Source organism: Ostrea edulis, chromosome 3 (genome assembly GCF_947568905.1).
Source record: "Ostrea edulis chromosome 3, xbOstEdul1.1, whole genome shotgun sequence".
Lineage (NCBI taxonomy): Eukaryota > Metazoa > Mollusca > Bivalvia > Ostreida > Ostreidae > Ostrea > Ostrea edulis.
Genome location: NC_079166.1, coordinates 95,140,591 through 95,157,002, shown reverse-complemented (window position 1 = coordinate 95,157,002; position 16,412 = coordinate 95,140,591). Strand labels below are relative to the sequence as shown.

General features: G+C 36.6%; 1 protein-coding gene across 1 annotated transcript in view; it reads right to left on the bottom strand.

The window, feature by feature from the left end:
* Positions 1-13,472, bottom strand: part of LOC125675813 (histone deacetylase 8-like) — a 30,459-nt gene extending 16,987 nt beyond the window's left edge. The window contains exons 1-8 of the mRNA XM_048913622.2: positions 12,635-13,472; positions 12,490-12,542; positions 11,575-11,711; positions 9,450-9,591; positions 8,414-8,526; positions 3,997-4,074; positions 3,302-3,410; positions 664-836 (exon numbers count right to left, since the gene is read on the bottom strand). Coding sequence (XP_048769579.2) covers positions 664-836; positions 3,302-3,410; positions 3,997-4,074; positions 8,414-8,526; positions 9,450-9,591; positions 11,575-11,711; positions 12,490-12,542; positions 12,635-13,030 — 1,201 coding nt within the window. The 5' untranslated portion in view covers positions 13,031-13,472. The remainder of the gene's footprint in view (positions 1-663; positions 837-3,301; positions 3,411-3,996; positions 4,075-8,413; positions 8,527-9,449; positions 9,592-11,574; positions 11,712-12,489; positions 12,543-12,634) is intronic.
* Between the last annotated feature and the right edge of the window lie 2,940 nt (positions 13,473-16,412).

The following is a 16,412-nucleotide window of genomic DNA, read 5'->3' as shown; positions in this document are numbered from 1 at the left end:
TTAGCTGTATCACCCTCAGTCGCACCTAAACCCACGATCAGTTGGGCAGTGTTCAGAGCAGATAGCCGCTGGAAATATGGACGAGGTTGTTACCACTAACCTCCTCCCAGAAACAGGGTGTCCACTGCAGTATAAACTGTACACAACAGCTGTAAGCTGTTTGGGTGTTACCACTCACCTCCTCCCAGTATCAGGGTGGGCAGTGTCCAGTATAAACTGTACACAACAGCTGTAGACAGTGTGGGTGTTACCAATCACCTCCTCCCAGTATCAGGGTGGGCAGTGTCCAGTATAAACTGTACACAACAGCTGTAGGCAGTGTGGGTGTTACCACTCACCTCCTCCCAGTATCAGGGTGGGCAGTGTCCAGTATAAACTGTACACAACAGCTGTAGGCAGTGTGGGTGTTACCACTCACCTCCTCCCAGTATCAGGGTGGGCAGTGTCCAGTATAAACTGTACACAACAGCTGTAGGCAGTGTGGGTGTTACCACTCAACTCCTCCCAGTATCAGGGCGGACAGTGTCCAGTTTAAACTGTACACAACAGCTGTAGGCTGTGTGGGTGTTACCACTCACCTCCTCCCAGTATCAGGGTGGGCAGTGTCCACTGCAGTATGAACTGTACACAACAGCTGTAAGCAGTGTGGGTGTTACCACTCACCTCCTCCCAGTATCAGGGTGGGCAGTGTCCACTGCAGTATGAACTGTACACAACAGCTGTAAGCAGTGTGGGTGAGGTTAAAGGAGTCCATAGGGTCACCACTCAGTCCATCGGCCCCACACTGACACACCACGGCTTGGGGCCTGAACACCTCCTGGACCTTCCGTAGCACTCTGTGTAAACAAGTAGATAAAGTCAATACAACATCTCCACCCAACAAGTAGATAAAGTCAATAAACATCTCCACCCAACAAGTAGATAAAGTCAATAAACATCTCCACCCAACAAGTAGATAAAGTCAATAAACATCTCCACCCAACAAGTAGATAAAGTCAATAAACATCTCCACCCAACAAGTAGATAAAGTCAATACAACATCTCCACCCAACAAGTAGATAGTCAATACAACATCTCCACCCCAACAAGTAGATAAAGTCAATAAACATCTCCACCCAACAAGTAGATAAAGTCAATACAACATCTCCACCCAACAAGTAGATAGTCAATACAACATCTCCACCCCAACAAGTAGATAAAGTCAATAAACATCTCCACCCAACAAGTAGATAAAGTCAATAAACATCTCCACCCAACAAGTAGATAAAGTCAATAAACATCTCCACCCAACAAGTAGATAAAGTCAATACAACATCTCCAACCAACAAGTAGATAGTCAATACAACATCTCCAACCAACAAGTAGATAGTCAATACAACATCTCCACCCAACAAGTAGATAGTCAATACAACATCTCCACCCAACAAGTAGATAAAGTCAATAAACATCTCCACCCAACAAGTAGATAAAGTCAATAAACATCTCCACCCAACAAGTAGATAAAGTCAATACAACATCTCCACCCAACAAGTAGATAAAGTCAATAAACATCTCCACCCAACAAGTAGATAAAGTCAATACAACATCTCCACCCCAACAAGTAGATAAAGTCAATACAACATCTCCACCCAACAAGTAGATAAAGTCAATAAACATCTCCACCCAACAAGTAGATAAAGTCAATACAACATCTCCACCCAACAAGTAGATAAAGTCAATAAACATCTCCACCCAACAAGTAGATAAAGTCAATAAACATCTCCACCCAACAAGTAGATAGTCAATACAACATCTCCACCCAACAAGTAGATAAAGTCAATACAACATCTCCACCCAACAAGTAGATAAAGTCAATAAACATCTCCACCCCAACAAGTAGATAAAGTCAATACAACATCTCCACCCAACAAGTAGATAAAGTCAATAAACATCTCCACCCCAACAAGTAGATAAAGTCAATAAACATCTCCACCCAACAAGTAGATAAAGTCAATAAACATCTCCACCCAACAAGTAGATAAAGTCAATAAACATCTCCACCCCAACAAGTAGATAGTCAATACAATATCTCCACCCAACAAGTAGATAAAGTCAATAAACATCTCCACCCCAACAAGTAGATAAAGTCAATAAACATCTCCACCCAACAAGTAGATAGTCAATACAACATCTCCACCCAACAAGTAGATAGTCAATACAACATCTCCACCCAACAAGTAGATAAAGTCAATAAACATCTCCACCCCAACAAGTAGATAGTCAATACAACATCTCCACCCAACAAGTAGATAAAGTCAATAAACATCTCCACCCCAACATTTCTAGATAAAGTCGATATACTATCTCCAACCCAACAATTCTAGGCAGCAGCCAGAAACTTTGATTATGAAAGTTAAAGACACAAAGCTTGGAAACCAGTACTTTTTCCCATGAAAAAAATTGTTTACAATTTGTTTGAGATACAATGTATCATTAATACTATTTATCAGTTACATTGTAATTTTATCAAAATGTGACAAAAGAGCAAAATATAAAAATTTGCTCATAATCTGCATCCAATACAACTTTCTACCCATCTACTATCTCTTTTATAAAGTGCAGAAACTGCTAATGTTGAGAGAAGAAAATTGATGGCCAGTTGGTCATCCACTCAAAATGGGGATATTCTTTTATCACTCTCATTCCATCCTGTAGTGAGCCTTACCTACAGACTAAGGGAACAAACTCTCTGTCTCTTATTCTCTTTACCTACAAAACAAGAGAACGAACTCTGTCTCTCATTTTCCTTACCTACAGACCAAGGGAACGAACTCTTTGTCTCTCATTCTCCTTACCTACAGACCAAGAGAACAAACTCTTTGTCTCCCATTCTCCTTACCTACAGACCAAGATAACAAACTCTCTGTCTCATTCTCCTTACCTACAGACCAAGGGAACAAACTCTGTCTCTCATCCTTACCTACACACCAAGGGAACAAACTCTTTGTCTCTCATTCTCCTTAACTACAGATCAAGGGAACAAACTCTTTGTCTCTCATTCTCCTTACCTACAAACCAAGGGAACAAACTCTCTGTCTCAGTCTCCTTACCTATAGAACAAGGGAACATACTCTTTGTCTCTCATTCTCCTTACCTACAGAACAAGGGAACAAACTCTTTGTCTCTCATTTTCCTTACCTACAGATCAAGGGAACAAACTCTGTCTCATTCTCCTTACCTACACACCAAGGGAACAAACTCTGTTTCTCATTCTCCTTACCTACACACCAAGAGAACAAACTCTGTTTCTCATTCTCCTTACCTACACACCAAGGGAACGAACTCTTTGTCCCTCATGCCGTCCTGCAGTGGAATGTTGACAGTGTGGCCGCGTCCTTTCCCGACTCCTCCATCGTTCAAACCCCCAGAACCTGCAGAGCAGAATTACCAGGTCAAATCACAAAAACTTCCAGGCAGTTTTATTATTTACAAACATGTCATTTTTAACACATCACTAACACTTTCAGGCAGTTTTAATATTTATAATCATGTCATTTTTAACACATCACTAACACTTCCAGGCAGTTTTAATATTTATAGTCATGTCATTCTTAAATGAGGTATCGATTGATGGTTCTAAGACTAAGAGTGTTGGTGTCTAAGTTTGGAGTCGGACATGGAAAAAACTTTAATAAATAGACACCTTCATCTGGCCCGTCGTAGATACAGGGCAAAAACCAGTCTGGTGTGATTTGATGATCTGTGCCTGTCAACTAGACGTGATCCGATTCTTCGGATCAAGTTATTGTAGTAATAATATAAATATCTCGAGGGGATGAAGAAAATAATTGATGAGAAAATGTCAGAAACATCACAATGTCCTTTTAAATCTTGTTATTTAAGAAACTTGATGGGTATTTGCTTGTTACCATGGAAACAGTAGATGAATTTCCAGTTAAATTCTTTCATTTCATTTAAGTGAATTTGACATTGAAGTCTTTCTGTCATGAAACAAACCTGGGAAAAATCCCGGCGAGTGTTTGTGTACAGAGACGGTCATCACCTTGGATGAAGCACAGAAAGCATCTTCTACACCTGTCAATAAACCGATCGTAAAAATTCACAGAAAGCCTCTTCTACACCTGTCAATAAACCGATCGTAAAAATTCACAGAAAGCCTTTTCTACACCTGTCAATAAACCGATTGTAAAAATTCACAGAAAGCATCTTCTACACCTGTCAATAAACTGATTGTAAAAATTCACAGAAAGCATCTTCTACACCTGTCAATAAACTGATTGTAAAAATTCAATACAGAAAGCCTCTTCTACACCTGTCAATAAACCGATCGTAAAAATTCACTACAGAAAGGGTCTTCCACACCTGTAAATAAACCGATCGTAAAAATTCACTACAGAAAGGGTCTTCTACACCTGTCAATAAACCGATCGTAAACAGCCAACAACATCAAAATTCAGCACAGAAAGCGTCTTCCACACCTGTCAATAAAGCAATCGTAAATAGCCAACAGCATCTATAAAAATTTAAGGAGATGTTGATTTGGTACACTGTTATGATCCAGCTTGTCACATTATACTTTCTATCAATAGAAACACAATGATTTTCTTATGTACAGTTAAACTTTGGTATCTCAAAAATCTCGAATACCATGGGTATGTAAAACTCAGTTGTACGTCCCATCTACATTTTCTTTATACATTTTAACCTCAATATCTCGAACACTCGGATATCTCCAAGTTTTTTCACTGTGTTTGAGATAACAAGATTTGACTGTAGTTGTTTAATGCTCTAACAATGCGGTGCATCATTATACATAAAGCTGGGTATCGACACATACATATTAACATATATCTGTATCCATTGACATTATCTCCAGAGACATTCATGTCGACAAACCTTCTCAGAGTGTGTTAGAACATTTGTATCTAGTAACTTATATAGTATATAAACATGTTTCATTGTCGTAAACCCACAGATTGTCTCGCGTCTGTCTTGCTACCATTTATTGGGTAAATAAGCAGTATTGAGACGGACACAAGATGGATTGTGGGATTCTGACAATGTACAGTACACGACACGAGTTTTATGCGTGTTCCACGCAACGCGGTGGAACAAATTTGCCCCAAACACGGTGGACCTTTAAAATTGTCGGCACCTTTGAAGTCCTATTTTTCCGCGCGAGCTAGACATTGAAGTCCATGGAGGATCTCCGTGGATGCCACCGAGCATCTCCGTGGATGTCACCTGTACCTCCGTCGATGCCACCGTGTACCTCCGTGTGATAAAACAAAGAAATAATTTCCGAAATGATTCACCCAAAAAACCTTTTCGCTTGGCCAGCATGCATGCCCCCACCCCATTACTTATTTAGAAATTAGCTATAAATCATTCAATTCTTGTAATTGTTGTTTAATGATACGTTGGTGTTTTCGGTACATATCCGTATGTAGACTTCCCAGCAGACGTTCACACCTTTTTATGAAACGCCCAAATTCTCGACATCCTGTATATAAACACCTGTGTTATTCCTACCACTCGTCAGTACATTGTTTCACGGCACGTGCATGCAGCACAATTTCACCAAATAAAAGAAGGGTCATGAACAACGACAATCACATGCCAGTAATTTCAATTTGATAAACAGCAGTTCAAAGAAATGTGTACCATAAGCAATAGTTTATTTTTACATAAATTTTTCATTGTAATTAGGAATATGTGATTAAGGTCAGCTATATACAAGTACATGTTTACATTGGATATGAATTTCATTATGTACTCAACTGTGAAGCAATGTGAGCAAAGAATCAAATTTTTATCACCTAAACAAATAAATATTAAAAATATCTTTACTTTTAAACAAACCTTTAGAAAACTCCGTACTTTCATTAAGAAAATAATAAAATAAAATGTGCTCCCCTACCTAGAATACCCATACTTCACATTAATAATAACAGTTTTTTTTTTTCTAATTTGATAAATACTTTATTACACGCATGTATTATTTACTAAATGTATATATAACAGCTTTTTGTCTTATATTTTTGTATACCATTGCATAATGGTGATGAGATCCAATAAATTGAATTGAGTGCATGTAGTCTTGAAATATCACAAAGTAAAGAGTTGACAACGATTGAAATAAAAATGCAGACGTTTTCTCGTTTATTCAGTAACTCAATAACTTGCGCGTCTTCTGAATGACAGTTGTAAAACAAACGTACTAGGTTTTGGTCAGATATAACATAATACGGGGGTAAAATTCATCTAATCTCCGCTAGCAATGGGTTTTGAGTCAACTGTGCCTTCGTGGACGAATAATCTCGGCTAGCGAAGATGGAAAAAAAAAGCCTAGATAGTCCGCTTGCATTAACATGTATTATGAAGGTGCAATCGAAGAATTATCCAGTAAATCCAATGATGTTGCAGTATATATAGCATGTATTTATTTCATTTTTGACTGAGAGGGAGATAGACAGCTAAGCACGTTACATCGTTTTAGAAGGGGGGGGGGGGGGGCTCATTCATTAGTCCTAACCCGGACCAGCCAAAAAATTTAACATTAAAAGAAAACAAAATGGGAAATAAAAAAAATATCAGAATGAAAGGGGATGGATAATTAATCAGAAAGAAATTGTACTTTCAAGATTTATACTGAACGTATTAAACTTCCCGTATCTGCATACATTCATGAATATTATAATCAATGATTACCAATGCTCTCTCTCTCTCTCTCTCATTATCTAATGCATCTAAAGATTAAATTAAAGACTTTAATAATCGATAGCGTATATGAACAAAAGCAAATAATCGTTTAGTCATTTCTGTTTATATGTATATTAGTTTTTTTTCATGAACTAGTTGCATTTGACACCGAGGATTTACATCCTTAAATATTGATAACAAGCACGTAGAATCGGAGAGGGTGTACTTTGAAAACTTTAAAGGTTTTCGTAATCGGACAATTTAAGCACCATTTTTGTTGTTATTTTATTGCTTATCAAGAAATTTACACAACTTAACCGGCAACATACCCCTTCTGATATATTGAAAAATATAAGTAATGTTAGCACGGGGCTCTATAAAGTCCAATCTGCAGTTTGGTCATACTTCGTCATTCAATAACTTATTCAAAATAAAAAAAAATGTTTGTCGGGTTAGCGGTACTATGATGTATGACTATAACAATGACCTGTGTATAACATGTACATTCCTTGCAAATTCGAAGGGGTTTTCGCCTCAGTAGAACAATAGGGGTCAGCTAATCCATGTATTTGAAATCAACAGAAGTGCTTAGCTTCTTGCGGAAAGTGTGAAATATATTGGGTCGGCGCTAGATACCCGTGATCTTAGACTAGAACTGATATCGCGCCGACCCAATATATTTCACACTTTTCATGAGAAGTCAAAACCCAAACTAGTTAACCGTAATTTAGTTATACTGTGACAAGACCCTAGGAATTTGCATGGTATATACTTATTATACAAAAATCATTGCATTATCCAGACACTCCCGATGAACATTTTTTTTAATGAAAACCTCTATCAAAGTACATCGAACATAAGTCTCGGTCAAATGTAATTAACTCGGGATTTTAAAAATAAATCATTCGATGGTTTGTATTTTTGCTTCTATTAATTACGTAATAAATTAATTCCAATTTGTTAATCATCGACAATGCTCTAATTTCTATATTGGATCAAGTTATATTTGTCAAGATGCATATCAACACAATATGATGGAGGTAATTATGTTAAACAGCGCATTTGTCAGAGAGAGAGAGAGAGAGAGAGAGAGAGAGAAAGAGAGAGAGAGAGCACATCGGTAATTATTAAATATCCCTATCACATGTTGTACATGTATGTTTTTCATTTACTGAATATACTAATTTGCATTCAAAACAGGAATTGCCTGCAAGTACGCATTATTTAAACACAGAAGTTAAGAATATTTTAATGAAGAAAGAAGATTAAAAGAAAAAAATTCAAAACCAGGTTTTCTTAAAAACATAATATGTAGTGTTTGGTATCGTTGGAATCGGTTCAATATGCTGAAAAACAATATAAGTATCAGGGGGGGAAATTATTAACATTTTTTCTTTTTCTTAAAATTCCACCCTTATCTTGATTATTTGGCCTGCGGCACATTTTCACATCTCCCGCAAGGCGCCCGTGGCCAGAACAAAGCTCTTAGCAGCTGTGTGTATTCGCAAATAACACACACCGTGGAACACGGAGGACACGGTGTATCTCCGTGGATTTTCCACCTTGGTCTTTCCATGGTGGGGTGTATAAAACTCGTGTCGTGTACTGTAACACGTGCTGTCTGATGCGATATACCACAGTTATATAATGTGACTATCTATACATCATGAGATCATTAACAATGAGAGATGGAAATAAAATGGACACAAACCGTCTCCATGGTGAACATCTAGATCTACGTATAATACTCTGTCGTACTTCTCTCTCAGCTTCAGGATGGACAGGACGATATCATTCACATAACAAAATCCAGAGGCCGTGTCTCTATAAATACAGGACAGAACGATATCATTCACATAACAAAACCCAGACGTCGTGTCTCTATCAATACAAAACAGAATGTCATTCACATAACAAAATCCAGAAGTCGTGTCTCTATCAATACAAAACAGAATGATGTCATTCACATAACAAAACCCAGACGTCGTGTCTCTATCAATACAAAACAGAATGATGTCATTCACATAACAAAACCCAGAAGTCATGTCTCTATTAATACGAGAGGTCGTGTCTCTATAAATACAAGAAGTCGTGTCTCTATAAATACGAGAAGCATTGTCTCTATAAATACGAGAAGTCGTGTCTCTATAAATACGAGAAGCATTGTCTCTATAAATACGAGAAGTCGTGTCTCTATAAATACGAGAAGTCGTGTCTCTATAAATACGAGAAGTCGTGTCTCTATAAATACGAGAAGTAGCGTCTCTATAAATACAAGAAGCCCGTGGCGTGACCCACAATACTCACCAGAGTCATGTAAGAAATAATTTCTATTTTGAAAAGACATGAGAGAACGAGCTGCACGTCAACAAACTTCATGAAGCATTTTAGCAAAAACATTGGAATTGTAAACTTACAAATTTGAGAGTCATAAGTAAAGTTTGAAAAATTCATACACCTACGACATAATTTGTTATGACTATATACACCACAAGTCTCCGGATGCTTGTAGCTTTGTATACATCATTTTGACAAACTACTGTTATAATCATCTTTAATACTGATATTGGAAACATTCTACAAGACGTCCAGTATATATACAGAACCAAGTAATTAAATGTCATTTTCTTAGGGGAAATCCCAATAACGCAGCTCATATTTAGGCATCATTTTAAAGCGGTACTGCCTGTCCTGGAGTTACACGACACAGCATCCTTTTATTTAATTCATTTCTACATGTATCTCACCTCTTGGCATGGTGCCAGCCTCCGCACCAATTGATGGCCACTATACTCCGCCCCTCCAGCAGACATTCCGCCGCCCTTAGTGATGCACCACTCGTCAGGGCAGCATAAGCGTAGACGTGGTGATTTATTGGGCAGTCGTAAGCTTTAATGTCAATTTAAAAGAATTATATAACAGTCAGACAATCAAATGGAGATCTACAAGCTCAGTGTTACACAAACACACACACACCAGTCCATACACCAATGGTCCTATTACTATTACTACTGGAGTATGAGGTTCTGAATCTTCTGATACAATGTACTACAGTCATGACTAGTGATGAAACGATTGTCGTCGATGATCGATTGTCGGTCGCTGAGAGACCTACGATGCTACTTATCGATTACAATTTTAAGTTGCCCATATCGTTGACCAAACAAAATCCTGAAATCACTTCAACTTTGTTCAAATTTTATTTTCTGTATGTCAAACCCGATCAAAAATAAGCAAACAAAATGGCAGGAGATATGAAGGATGGCAACAAGAACGACATTCAACAGTCAAATAAAGGAGTCTCTGATATCTTTGATACATTGAGATTATAGATAAATTCCATTATTTGATATATTGAAATTCTGATTTATTTACCTGTGAACAAATGAAACTAAGAAGAATTCAAATGTTGTTTCCATACATTTAATGATTCTGTTAGGAAAACGCTTAAATGCCAATTCTGATTATAATCGATTATTAATCGATTACATGTATCCGATTATTGCCGATAATCGATTATGGTTTTTGGTCCGATTGCCCATCACTAGACTCATGATCCAAACACGACAGACACATGGTGATTCTTACATACGTAGATCTAGCTATTTTGAAGGCTTGACTTGGGGTTGAAAATTAAAATTTCCAGGAGCCATGTTATTTCTGCGAACCCACAACAAAACATGCTAGCCCACAACTGATGAAATACAACGCAAGAAATCCATGAGACATATGAATGGATCGTATACTGATATATTTTGTGGGCGTCGTATACTGATATATTTTGTGGGAGTTGTATACTGATATAATTTGTGGGCGTCGTATACTGATATATTTTGTGGGCGTCGTATACTGATACATTTTGTGGGCGTCGTATACTGATATATTTTGTGGGCGTCGTATACTGATATATTTTGTGGGCGTCGTATACTGATACATTTTGTGGGCGTCGTATACTGATATATTTTGTGGACGTCATATACTGATATATTTTGTGGGCGTTGTATACTGATATATTTTGTGGGCGTCATATACTGATATATTTTGTGGGCGTTGTATACTGATATATTTTGTGGGCGTGGTATACTGATATATTTTGTGGGCGTCATATACTGATATATTTTGTGGGCGTTGTATACTGATATATTTTGTGGACGTGGTATACTGATATATTTTGTGGGCGTCGTATACTGATATATTTTGTGGGCGTTGTATACTGATATATTTTGTGGGCGTTTCGTTTTACCGTTTGAATGCATAGTAATATTAAGAGAGATTGAAAAAAGATTTCCACACTTTTTAATTTTATATAATATATACATGATATATGTAAATATACTCTACCACAAAACATTCATTATTTAATTATTTGTATTCCAACTCCAATATTTTTTTTAATTTGTTCTGACAACAACGCTTTATTTCTACTAACAGTAATTTTTTCATATATATCCCTTTGTCATAATCATCATGAAGACTGCAATCATGATCTTTTTTTCTGCAAGCTTAAAAACTTCCAGCTGTGTTGACAGTGATCTTGCCGATCAACTTGGGCAAAAGTCGCACATATGGAATACTCTCGTTTTAGAAAAGGTCTCCAAAAGGCTTTAAATTACGAATTTAGGCACCCAAACAAAATTTTACTTGCAATTGCGGAGTTGGCGAGTGCTAAGTTTACACAATGCTTGTTAGGGGCACATAAGAAAAACAACCATCAATGAATTTCTAATCAACGAAGTAGTGATTGTTGGTTAAAGAGTCAATATTGAACTGCAGAAATCGCCATGCTTGTAAATAAAAATGTAGGGCTACCAGGAATGTCAGGAATATTGCACTTACTGAGGCCATACTGATCACTTTCTATATTATACTTACTGAGGCCATACTGATCACTTTCCTCATCAAACTTCTCCTCGTCTGTCTGTCTGCTAAGTAGTGCTAGAAAGTCGATGTAATCCTTTGCATGGAACCCCATCATTTCCTCATCTGAAGCTCTGCGAGGAGGCACAACCCTGAAAACACAGAAACCTACAGCGTACATACATGTAACCATGTAATATCATATAATAATAACTATCAATGGGATACAACAGGTACCCGAAATAACTGAAAACCAGGAGTCGTGTTGTCAGGTTGGGATCGGTTCCATTTTTCCTGATTTTAGTTCGGTTCAGCTTTTATGATAAAACCATTATTAGAAATTTGTTTAAACACCATGACGTAAAAATCTAAAATGTGGCTGCATTTCGATTTATTATATAAGATTAAATATTCTTTTTGAAGAATTCATCGATGTGTAAACTCTGGACATTTTACTCACAAACTGAATAAATGTGCGGACATGGATTGGAAACAAGTACTGTGGAATCATTATTGTTTGTGAGGGCTCAATATTTATGGGCTTCTTGGATACGTTTTACCCATGAATTTACGTCCCCACGAACCAGTGATTCTTTGCAATTTTCAAAATGACGTTAACCCATGCAATTCCATCCCCACGAGCTAGTAAATATTTTGCTACCAATGAACATCAACCCCCTCAAACTTTAATGATTCCGCAGTAGAAGTGACAATGTTGATTCTGTTACCAAGGATGTCAAGTCTAAACCAGAGTCCACATCCGTGAGTAATTATTGTAACAAAATACAATTAAAAGGTTTTGATTTTAATTGTATATCAAAATTTCAAAACAGCTATATAGACCCGAACCCAAATTAAAAATCCTGAACCGATCTGACCAGAAAATTACTGGAACCAATGCAGCCCTATCATGTGTAACGATAAACTTACTGCATCAGACTGATTAACCCATACGCTTCAATCAAGCTGTGAACCATGCTAGCCTGAAACAGAACAATAACAATCTGCATATTAATTTAGCTACACGATTATTCAAATTGTTAAAAAGTCAAAAAACAAAATCTTGAATTCCTACGCGGTTAATGATTTTAGGCATGGCATCACATCGACGAACTAACTCCTGATCATAAATATACACTGGTTTCCTGCAGTCCCGGTCACAGTTATCCCCAGAATTCACCTCTGCACCATTGGTACCCTGAATATTTGTTTTATCCGTTACAAAATTAGCATCCTCTGTTGAGACACTTGTTCTCTTGATGTCATCAACCCTTTCTGTTAAATTAACTTCAGGCTTGTCAGACTTTACATCACAACTGCTAGATGTTTCAACTGTAAGTGTGCCACTGGATTGCTTGTCACTGGATTGATTAAGTGTGTCACTGGCTTGGTTGAAACACTTTCTTGGTCGTTTCGTGAGAGGTTTCATTGGAGAAAACTCCTCCTGGCTGCTCAAGTCAAACACATCCATCGTGCCGAGTTAATTAGTAATTAAATTTTAATATAGAACATAATTAGAGGTATTTCAGAAGATATAAAATGATTCTGTTCAGCTAAATCTTACACTCGACACTCACTACTTCGCAGAATGACAATCCGTTAAGTTAGCATGATCACAGCATTTGCTTCGCGACGACGACGGAGGAAATTCGAATTGACATATACATAACTAGTACTCAATCACATGTATTCTATTAAACATAGATAATCAATAAGGTTCATGGGTCCTTGATGAAAATGCAAGTAGTATTGATGTATAATAAGTTTTTCTATCCCAGAACGTTAAAAAATGTGCGGGGAGAGATCATTGCCGTTTCGTTTTTCCCGCAATTTCCACGTGACTTAGGTTTCATAGTCTGATAAACGCTTCATTATGGGATGTGGCTATTGCCCCGTGGATATGCCTAGGATCCGATTCTCTGTAAAATTGTTAATTCATGTTGTTTATTTCGCATGCAATACAATTATACAAAACATATTAAGTGATACTTGCTTTTCTTGGCTCAATCGCTTTAGAAAATATATTATGATAATGACGCAAGACGTGCCGAAAATATCAGAACACAGACTCTGTTGAAACAGATATTTGTGAAACACACACGTTCATTTGTAATTCAGCACGATGAAATTACGAATAAATCACATATAAATGTACATCGATCAAATAACATAATTTCATAACATTGAAAACAAAAACAAAAAGAAAGAAGCCCGATTGAATCCTTTATTTACAAAACCTTCATTATTACAATCAATAATTTATCAAAATTAAAACAAGATATACCACTAATTGTGTTATGTCCTGAACAGCTCTAACAACTTTTATATATATCATATGCACGCTGTATTAAATCAATTATTGGACGCCTCTATTCAATTTGATTGCAATAACTGATTTGATGCGCGCATTATAATTTTAATTCGATCAATAATTGATTTGATCAAGCACGCATCATTTCATTTATTGCTCTCATCAATCTGTGTGATAAGCACATCAATGTGGTGGAATTATTGCTCGCCAAATTTAATTTGGAGCTCGGTATAAATTATAGATATTTTGATTTGATGATCTCTTTAATTTGATTGAAGGTATTTTCAATAATTTACAACGATTTTGCATAAGGAATTAATGTGCGCATCAATTCTTTAATTAAAACAGCAACAATTCAATTAAAGAGATCATCAATTCAGTTGTGGATATGTTGAATTGGATTGAAGATATATATATATAATTAAATAGTTTTTCTCTCTAAAAGAATTATTGTGCACAATCATTGAATTATTGCTCTCTTCAATCCAATTGTTGATATCATCAATTCATTTGAAGAGAGTAACATTTGCTATTATTACGCAATAATTCATAAGTTAATATATAGTTAATCATACGAAGAGATCTTTGATTGAATTGTTGCGTGCATCACATGATTTCATGATAAATCTTCAAATAATAACGTACTTTTAAAGGGAGGTTTGTCATATTCGGGATGCAATAATGAATGCATGTCTTTGTTGTATCTTTTTAAATTTCACATTTAACCTTTTTTTTCCCCTCAGAGCATAGTGCTTAGGTTAATTCAAACTTGAAACTTGATTGTATAGTTCAGGATTTTTAGTATAGGAAGATCGTGGTGCTCCAAATGCCTTAATTCTACATGCACTAGTGTCTCACTATGTGAATGAAGAATCGTTGATAGAAAAACTATTAGGCGATCTAGTTGATAGGATATTTCACACTCTGAAAAAATCTTGCGGCGAATCACATGTTCCATAAAGCTTTATTGTGTAGTTGTGAGGGAGTAATACACAGATTTAGGTGTTTACTGTAGTTGTGAGGGAGTAATACACAGATTTAGGTGTTTATTGTGTAGTTGTGAGGGAGTAATAGACAGATTTAGGTGTTTACTGTAGTTGTGAGGGAGTAATACACAGATTTAGGTGTTTACTGTAGTTGTGAGGGAGTAATAGACAGATTTAGGTGTTTACTGTAGTTGTGAGGGAGTAATAGACAGATTTAGGTGTTTACTGTAGTTGTGAGGGAGTAATACACAGATTTAGGAGTTTATTGTGTAGTTGTGAGGGAGTAATAGACAGATTTAGGTGTTTACTGTAGTTGTGAGGGAGTAATACACAGATTTAGGTGTTTACTGTAGTTGTGAGGGAGTAATAGACAGATCTAGGTGTTTATTGTGTAGTTGTGAGGGAGTAATAGACAGATTTAGGTGTTTACTGTAGTTGTGAGGGAGTAATAGACAGATTTAGGTGTTTACTGTAGTTGTGAGGGAGTAATACACAGATTTAGGTGTTTATTGTAGTTGTGAGGGAGTAATAGACAGATCTAGGTGTTTATTGTGTAGTTGTGATGGAGTAATAGACAGATCTAGGTGTTTATTGTGTAGTTGTGAGGGAGTAATAGACAGATTTAGGTGTTTACTGTAGTTGTGAGGGAGTAATAGACAGATTTAGGTGTTTATTGTAGTTGTGAGGGAGTAATAGACATATTTAGGTGTTTATTGTGTAGTTGTGAGGGAGTAATAGACATATCTAGGTGTTTATTGTGTAGTTGTGAGGGAGTAATAGACAGATTTAGGTGTTTACTGTAGTTGAGAGGGAGTAATACACAGATTTAGGTGTTTATTGTAGTTGTGAGGGAGTAATAGACAGATCTAGGTGTTTATTGTGTAGTTGTGAGGGAGTAATAGACAGATCTAGGTGTTTATTGTGTAGTTGTGAGGGAGTAATAGACAGATTTAGGTGTTTACTGTAGTTGTGAGGGAGTAATAGACAGATTTAGGTGTTTATTGTGTAGTTGTGAGGGAGTAATAGACAGATCTAAGTGTTTATTGTGTAGTTGTGAGGGAGTAATACACAGATTTAGGTGTTTACTGTAGTTGTGAGGGAGTAATACACAGATTTAGGTGTTTATTGTGTAGTTGTGAGGGAGTAATACACAGATTTAGGTGTTTACTGTAGTTGTGAGGGAGTAATACACAGATTTAGGTGTTTATTGTGTAGTTGTGAGGGAGTAATACACAGATTTAGGTGTTTACTGTAGTTGTGAGGGAGTAATAGACAGATTTAGGTGTTTACTGTAGTTGTGAGGGAGTAATAGACAGATTTAGGTGTTTATTGTGTAGTTGTGAGGGAGTAATACACAGATTTAGGTGTTTACTGTAGTTGTGAGGGAGTAATAGACATATTTAGGTGTTTACTGTAGTTGTGAGGGAGTAATAGACAGATTTAGGTGTTTATTGTGTAGTTGTGAGGGAGTAATAGACAGATTTAGTTGTTTATTGTAGTTGTGAGGGAGTAATAGACAGATTTAGGTGTTTACTGTAGTTGTGAGGGAGTAATAG